This window comes from Orycteropus afer, unplaced genomic scaffold (assembly GCF_000298275.1).
Source record: "Orycteropus afer afer isolate SDZICR_OR568_19922 unplaced genomic scaffold, OryAfe1.0 scaffold00145, whole genome shotgun sequence".
NCBI lineage: Eukaryota > Metazoa > Chordata > Mammalia > Tubulidentata > Orycteropodidae > Orycteropus > Orycteropus afer.
In genome coordinates, this window is record NW_006921732.1 from 5,729,085 (window position 1) to 5,737,842 (window position 8,758).

The following is an 8,758-nucleotide window of genomic DNA, read 5'->3' on the forward strand; positions in this document are numbered from 1 at the left end:
AGAAAAATTTATCTTAGGAAAATGGCTCACACACTTATAGAAGCTGGCAAGTCCCAAGTTCATGGATCAAGTGTCAAGCTGCAGGCTTTTTCCGATTCTCGGCAGCTGCTGGGGCTGACAAGCTCAAGGTTGGCAGGCAGTGTACTGGCTGTTGACTCCAATGAATGATGAATCTAAGATCTCCAGGCTGAATGGTAGATTGTTCGCTCACGGACAGTTGTAGGCAGCACAATAGGATCCCGATCCACAGAAGAGTGTCTCTTTTCCCAGGATGTCCATAAATACATTGGAAGCAGGCCACACCCCTAGGGAAACTCCCTTTCAATGGATTCATTGCTCAAAACATATACCTCTGATCCTATCTCGGGAATAACCACATCACAGCAGCTTAAACCACACAGAATTGTGGTCCGGCCAAGTTGACACACAGCTCCAACTATTGTAGCAGTCAAATGCAAAGGGTAGAATTAAATCAGTGCTGACATAGTGTTGAGGAGCCCTGGTGGCACAGAAGTTAAGCACTCAGCCGCTAACCAAAAGATTGGCAGTTGGAACCCACCCAGCAGCACCACAGGAGAAAGACCTAGTGATCTGTCTAGATTACAGCCTGGAAGATCCTATAGGCTAGTTCTGCTTCATCACATGGGATTGCTGTGTGTCAAAATCAACCTGACAGTGCCTAACAGCAACAATACAGTGTTACCACTGTCATTGTAATTGTGACAAGGAAACAGGGATGCTTTGGGCATCTTTTGCTTCCCTATTTTGAAATAATTAGTGTATATGAATTTTGCTTATGAAATTCATCTTTAATGCATTATAAGTTATGATTTTACTTAAAAATAGAATTGCTGTGACTATTTACATTAGTAAATCCATTGATTCTGATTTGTCAGTGGCTTCCCATTGTTAGTTTCTTGGGAAGAAAATTAATTATCCAGTAATTAATTTATTAGTTTGGATTGTGAAGCTATTTAACCTTCTCTACATATCATCACCCTTAATACTGACCTTGCTTTTCTCCTCAGGCTTCCTGTTCCCAAGCTTGAAGACACCATTAGAAGATACCTCAGTGCGCAGAAGCCCCTCTTAGATGATGGACAGTTCAGGTAAACATCGAGGACCCTGGATGATCATGGTTGGGGTGGTTCAAGGGAGTCTGGCAAGGAACAGTAACCTAAGCATCAAGGCGTGTCTATGACTTGATTGAGTCTCTGGGAACCCAGGACGTAATCTGTACATGTGCAAATTCAGGAGATAGATTTTCACTATTTGTAAAGGGCAGACCAGGCCCTGAGTTAAGAATCCCTCTAACCAGACTTAACAGGAGATGCTTTATAAGGTAAAATGTTTATCTGGGCAGGTGTACCTGGAAGGCTAGCTGGTACTGATCATTTGCAGAGGGTGTGCTCTCAAGGTAGAAAGGCCCATTGAAGAGACCCAGGGAGCCAGCCTGAAGTTTGAGCATAGAATTAGAAAATGACATTGGATATTCTCAAAAGAGGAATGGATTAAGCTCTTGTAGCCTGTTTTTCCATAATGGGAATTTTTTGTACAGGCTTGTCATTAGAATCACAGAAGCCTTTGCTGGACAGTGATGGGGAAACATAGATGAATTATTCATAATCTACCCCTCTGCTTTTAAATACCCCATCAGTCATTTGACATTTCTCTTGATATGGCAATAAATTAATAGCTTTATAAATATTTTTTTAATCTTGTAAGGTAGTACTGTTACATCTGTTTTACATGTAAAGCAACTGAGGTCATAGGCATCAAGGTCACACAACATAAAAGTGACAGAGCTGGGATTCACAGGTAGCCTTTTTGACTCCAAAGCCCATGTCCTTTTCTCTATACCAAGCTGCTTCTTTGAGTACAGATTGTTTTGTGAGATGTTGATATTCCTGATCAATCATTTTAAGAAGATATCCTAGACTTAACCATCTTAGATTGATTCCTGTTCTGATTGGAGGCAATCTCATTCCCAGGTTCTGGGTATATGCTGTTGGGGACTCAAAGCTCTCTTTATGAGTTCTTGGCCATAAGCCTAAAAATCATGTATTCTCTGCCATGATTTGATTCTGCCTTTCCTTGAACATTTCAGGAAAACAGAACAAATTTGCAAGAGTTTTGAAAATGGGAGTGGAAAAGAACTGCATGAGCAACTGGTTGCTCAAGACAAGAAGAATAAACATACAAGCTACATTTCAGGTAGTCTGGGCTTTTGGGTGTGATTTTTCCCAGAGTTCTTCATAATGGAAATTGAGGCATCTTCGCTCCTGTTTGTTCTCAAAGATATTTCTGGTGGGAGCAGTATTGAAGTGTGATGTCTCATCCTCTCTTCTTGAGGTCAGTATCGAGGCTGAGCTAGTTTCTCCTTCTAAGGTGTTGGCTGAAGTCTGTGCTCAAGAGCAATGACTTACCTTCTTTGTGGGTTTTTCTCTCTGAAAAAGATACAGGGTTAAGTCCCTGTATCCTGTGTGTATATCCTAGGTCTTTCACTGTCACCTAACTGCCTTCTGCAGCCTTATCTCTTCCCACTCACTCTGACATGCCTGATGCTTCAGCAAAACTGAATTCCTCATTGTTCCCTGAACCCATTAGTTTTTAATTCGTCTGTGCCTTTATCTGTGTTGTTTCCAATACCATGTTTTACCTGGCAAATTCTTCCTTTAAGACCCAGGTTGGGTAATTTTTTACAAAACTTTCCCAGTTTTTCTCCCTCCCCATTCAGAGTTTGTTGCTTCTTCTGTTTCCACCATACTTGTTTTAATTTAGCTTATATTTTTGTCAAAGGTATATATATATGCTGACCCTAACCATGGTATTTTCAGTTACCTCATATGCATGTGAGAGCTGGACAATGAATAAGGAAGACCAAAGAAAAATTGATACTTTTGAATTATGGTATTGGCAAAAAATATAAAATATACCATGGACTGCCAGAAGACTACAAGAAAATCTATCTTAGAAGAAGTACAGCCAGATTGCTCCTTAGGAGGGAGAATAGCGAGACTTCATGTTACGTACTTTGGTCATGTTGTCAGAAGGGACCATTCCTTAGGGAAGGACATTATGGTTGGTAAAAGAGAGGGTCAGTGAACAAGAGAAAACCCTCAATGAAATGAATTGATACAGTGGCTGCAACAGTGGGCTCAAATATAGCAATGATTGTGAGGATGGTACAGGATCTGACAGTGTTCCCTTCTGTTGTACATAGGATCGCTATGAGTTATAACCAACTTGATGGCATCTAACAACAACAACATAGCTTAAAGAGTCAGATAGTTCCGTAAGGCTTTTTAGGAAAAACAGCAGTTCCCTGCCCCTGCCCTAATTTCTCACTCCTCATTTTCACCTCCTATTTGATTCTTTTGATATCTGCCCCCGTCCCTAAAGTATATATACTTCTGGTACTGCATCTTCTTTTTTTATTATTATTATTATTTGTAGACATTATATATTGATACCAAGAAATTCTGGTGGCACAGCAGCTAAAGCATTCAGCTGCTAACAAGAAGGTCAGCTGTTCAAATCCACCAGCTGCTTCACAGGAGAAAAACAAGGCAGTCTGCTTCTCTAAAGATTTACAGCCTTAGAAACCCTATGAAGCCGTTCTACTCTGTTCTGTTGGGTCTCTGTGAGTTGGAATCGACTCAGTGGCAGTGGGTTTGGATTTTTGGTATATTGATATCTTGCTATAGAAAGTTAGAATTTAGTAGTCAATTGTATTCCACTACACACATTAGTAGGACCTCTGGTGGTACCATGATTAAGGCATTTGGCTGCTACCCGGAAGGTCGGCGGTTCATACCCACTAACTGTTCTGCAGGAAAAAGAGGAGGTAGGTATTCTACTTCCATAAGGATTTACAGCCTTGGAAACCCTGTGGGTCACTGTGAGCTGGAATCAACTCGATGGCAATGGGTACACAAATTAGTAGTGCTTGTCCCTTTGATTTCCTATTATAGTTACTTGTAATTTGGGTTATCTCAGAAGTGTTTATACTATTATAATCATGTAAGTGCTTTTGATAGCTGAGCCATTAAGTATATGAGGATTTTTTTTTTCTTTCCTCCATGTACTTTTTGTTTTCCCTGAAGTTAATAATTATCTCATACTTTGTTTTGCTTATTATTCTGTATGCTTAATGATTTGCTCCCATGCTCATCCCAAGTTGTCTAAATCTCCTCTTGATACATGAAGATATATTAGATATTCTGTCAGTTTTGGTCTTTGTGACAAATTGTCTCCTGGAATTTCTGACTTGCTCTTGTCTGGATTGGTGAGCTGCTTGGCCTACTGTATAGGTTCTGGTCTTGCAGTGTCCTTTCACCATCAGCCAGGTAATATCTTCATCTCTTTCTCATGTTGGGACTTCTGTTTCTTGTATTTCATATTTCCTTCCTTCTTGGCTTCTCCCCTGTTTTGGTGGAGTGCATCTAACATTTTCTTTCAGGAAGCAGAACATGGAAGCAATATTTTTAAAACTGCTGTCATACATCATTGATAATTTATTTGGCTAAGTTGGAAATCATTTTCCCATAGATTATTTCTTGAGGGGAAGATTTTATTGCGATTTGGGTGAAAGTTTATAGAGCAAATTAGTTTCCTATTCAAGGATTTATACACATTTTGTTTTGTAACGTTAGTTACAATCCCCTCAATGTAGAAGCACTCTTTCCACTTCCTCCCTAGGTTCCCTGTTTGCATTTGCCCATTTTGCCTGCTCCTTCATGCCTTCTGAACTTTGATTTTGGGCAGATACTGCCCTTTTAGTCTCATATAGTTGATTGTTCTGAGGATCGTGTTCCTCACAGGTGTTATTGTTGACATTATAGACATATCTTTTATGTGGCTGAAAGGTGATCTCCAGGAGTGGATTCAGTTCCAGGTTTGAAGGGTGTCTGAGGGCCAAATGTAGTCTTCAGGCTTCCACCAATTTCTCTCAGACCAGTAAGTCTGGTCTTTTTTATGATTCTGAATTTTGTTCTACATTTTTCTCCTGCTCTGTCCTGTTATAATCCCCATCAGATCAGATGGTAGTTGTAGCCAGGTACCGTCTAGTTGTTCTGGTCTCAGGCTAGTGGAGGCTGTGATTGCTGTAGTCCATGAGAGCTTTGGACTAACTGTTTAGTTGCATCTTTGATTTTCTTCACTCTCCTTTGTTCCAGACAGGGAGAAACCAATAATTGCATCTCAGAAGTCTACTCACAAGCTTTTAAAACTCCAGTCACTACTCCCCTTATAATATGGGTGAACCTAGAGGATGTTATGCTGAGTGAAATTAGTCAATCACAAAAGGACAGTTATTGTATGAGACCACTACTACAAAAAGTAAAGAAAAGATTTATTACATAGATTTGCTCTTTGAAGGTTATCAAGGAGGGCAGGGGAGGAGAGGGAAAATCGCCAACTAGAGGGTGGGCATGTATTAACTTTAGTGAAGAAAGAGGTGGTATACAATAAGGGGGAGAAAATGATCAAGGCAGTGAAAGACAGGGAGGAGCACAAGAATTAAAGGTAATGCAGGTGAATATTATCACGTACATAATCCTGCAATGATAAGCAATAACAATAATTTATAAATGGATACATAGATAAACACTCGATCTGAACAGGGGTGGGAAGGTGAATGAGACTACACCTACAAATACATAAAGAATTGACAGAGGCTGCCTCTACCTACGTCTGTGTGCTGCAGTTATATCCATGAATGTAGTAGAGCATACAGGGACCAAAGTTATAAAAACATCTTAGTCATAACCAAGTACTTTGAGGGAATGAGTTGCTGGGTATGGAGGCTCAGGACCATAGTCTTGGGGGGCATTAAGGGCAATTGGCATAAGATAGTCCACAAAGACAATGCTCTATATCCTACTTTGGTGAGTAGTGACTGGGGTCTTAAAAGCTTGTGAGTGGCCATCTAAGGTGCAACTGTTGGTTTCTTCCCATCCAGAGCCAAGAAGATTGAAGAAAACAAAAATGTAGGAAACAATTAGTCCAAAGAACTAATGGAGTATGTGAACCTCAGCCTCCACAACACTGAAACTAGAACTAGATGGTGCCAGGCTACCACTGTTGACCACTCTGAAAGGAATCACAATAAGAATTCCCAGATAGAGTGCGGGAAAATGTGGAACAAAGCTCAGAATCATAAAAAAGACCAGGCTTACTGATCTGATGAAAACTGGTGGAACCCCTGAGACTATGGCCTTTAGACACCCTTCAAAATAGGAGCTGAACTTAACCCCCGTGACTCAGTTGGCAGCCAAACAATAGACAGGCCTATAAGGTGAACAGTAATATTAGGAAGGTATGCACTCATTGGAACAATCAAGCATATGAGATTAGGAGGACAGCATTTGCCTAAGGTTGGAGCTAGGGAGGCAGGAGGGAATGAGAAGGAAGAATGAAAGCAAGGGATGGGTGCAGGGAGAAAGTGGGAAGGATGCTTTTACAGTATGGGGATTGCAGTAAATGTCACAAAACAGAACATGTATCAGTTGTTGAAAAGAAAGCCAGTTTCCTCTAATCACAATTTTTGAAAAATCAGCCAGTACAAACCCTATGGAGCTGCAAAAAGGGCAGGCATGGGTGCAGTGTCCTCTCATCTCTTCTAATTTCACAAGAGGGAGACAGAATCACCATCAGCAGCCCAAGGCTAGTTCCTATAAGACAGAAGCCAGACATGCAACCACCCTCCAACCTTTTTACTAATTCTGGCACCAGCTATCCTTTCCACAACACTCTCTACTTCTCTGCTGGGTTCAATAATTCATTGGCAATGGCCACAAAGAACTCACAGAAAATACTCACAATTGTATGGTTTATTAGGGAAACAATAGGTTACAAATCAGGTTTAGGAACACTAAGGATACGATTCTATGATCAGGCCAGCCTCCCCTCTGCCATGCCCATAGGCTCCTCTCTTTAGTGTTTGGCCTCTCAGCCTGGCCTTTGCCCTGCCCAGGCAAGTATTACAAAAAGTTCTTTTAGGTCTGCCAATAGGTGCCCTTAGGTGTACCCCGCTCCAGCAGCAAGGCTTCTCCCGAAGGCACTCAGCTTTCTCACTCTGTGGATCAGCAAGCCTGCTGCTCTTGTCTCCTGCCAGTCTCTTGGTTCTGCTGCTACTGCTATTTCTCTGCCGTCTTCTCAGTGCAGGGATCTTGGGTCCAAAAACTTGTTCAGCTCTTAGCTCTTCTCTGGCTTGATGGTAGTGTGATTCCCCTTTTCTACCTCTGGAATGGCTCATTTTCAGCCTAGCAAGATGACAAAACTGACCAATCCTCACAGTAGGGTTCCATACCCTTTGTACAGTCTCACCCCCACAGGGCATCACGTACCTTATTTACATTAGTAACAAGCTTTGCGATTCCCTTGGTGGGCCACGAGCACCTTACATTTGCATAGTTCCACCCAGTCATCTGGTGGGAGTCATAGAGACCGTGGCTAGAAGAGCCATACCCAGTAATTCACTGCACCAGAGGAGCACAATTCTGCTCTGACACATGGGATCACCATGAATCAGAGTCAACTCAATGGCAACTGGTATGTTCTAGGAGCAGCATAGCGGAAGAAGACTTGAGATCTCAACTCTGATTTATGTCCTCCAATTTTACCTTCTTCAGAGAATAAAAATAGAAGTGAAGGGGGATCTGAGGGGAGAGGGCCTAATTTGACAGCTTTTCAGCTAGCTGTAACTAGCCTGCCTGTTATTGAGCCCTTTGGGAGGTTCTGCTGTGTAAATCGTGTTATTTATTGTCTTTCTCTACTGCCAGTTTAGGATTGGCTTTCCTGAGTCTGCTTTGTCATTACCAGTTGTCTAAACACTATCCAGCTTCTAATATTTGCTATTTTCTCCTCTCCAATTCTCTTTGCCTTATAGATTTATGCCTGTTCAGAGTTCTTTTTTCTCTGTTGTATTATATTTTATTATATTTGAATTCTCTTTGTCTCCTTCACCAGTTTTTTAAAACCAATGACCATGTCCTGTTCTCTATATCCCTCTGGCCTTGCAGAGTACTGATACTTAAGGAATGGAGTGAATGAATGAATGAATAAATAAATAAATAATAAATTTGCATCCTTTAATGCTCTTCCCAATGTTTTACACATGAAAAGTATTTCCCTCTATGGATGATGGTCTTTGTTAGTAGCATTTATCTATGCTTAGGAGTCCCATTGGCACAGTGGTTAAAGCACTCAAACACTAACCAAAAGGTTGGCAGTTCATAGCCACCAGCCACTGGAATAAAGATGTGGCAATCTGCTTCTATAAAGGTTACAGACTTGGAAACCCTATGGGGCAGTTCTGCTCCGTCCTGTAGAGCCACTAAATTGACTTGACGATAACGGGTTTGGTTTTTTTGGTTATCTGTGCTTGCTCATCCCAGCAGAAACTTGCCTTGAAGACATTTTCTTTTTCTTTTTTTTTTTTTTAATTGTGATTTGGGTGAAGATTTACAGACAGATTCACTTTCCATAGAGCAGTTCACATACACTTTGTCTCATGACATTGACCACAGTTTACCACAATGCAACAGCTCCCTTCTGACTTCCCCATAGTTATCCCTTCCCAGTGTCCATCCCTCCATGCACTCTTGCCCCCTGAGCTGTCTCTCTGTGCATAATCAGCCCCTTTTTCTCCCATGACTGTTTTCTCCAAGGAGTGTATCTACCTGAGGTAAATGTTCAACTCACATGCCTGTCTTCTGTTTGGCTGGAAACCACGGGTATGGGTTCAATTCCAGAC

General features: G+C 41.3%; 1 protein-coding gene across 1 annotated transcript in view; it reads left to right on the forward strand.

Annotated features, from left to right (window-relative positions):
- CPT2 (carnitine palmitoyltransferase 2) overlaps positions 1 to 8,758 on the forward strand; it is a 39,351-nt gene that overhangs the window by 14,545 nt on the left and 16,048 nt on the right. Inside the window, exons 2-3 of the mRNA XM_007945918.2 lie at positions 1,029 to 1,109; positions 2,108 to 2,214. Coding sequence (XP_007944109.1) covers positions 1,029 to 1,109; positions 2,108 to 2,214 — 188 coding nt within the window. The remainder of the gene's footprint in view (positions 1 to 1,028; positions 1,110 to 2,107; positions 2,215 to 8,758) is intronic.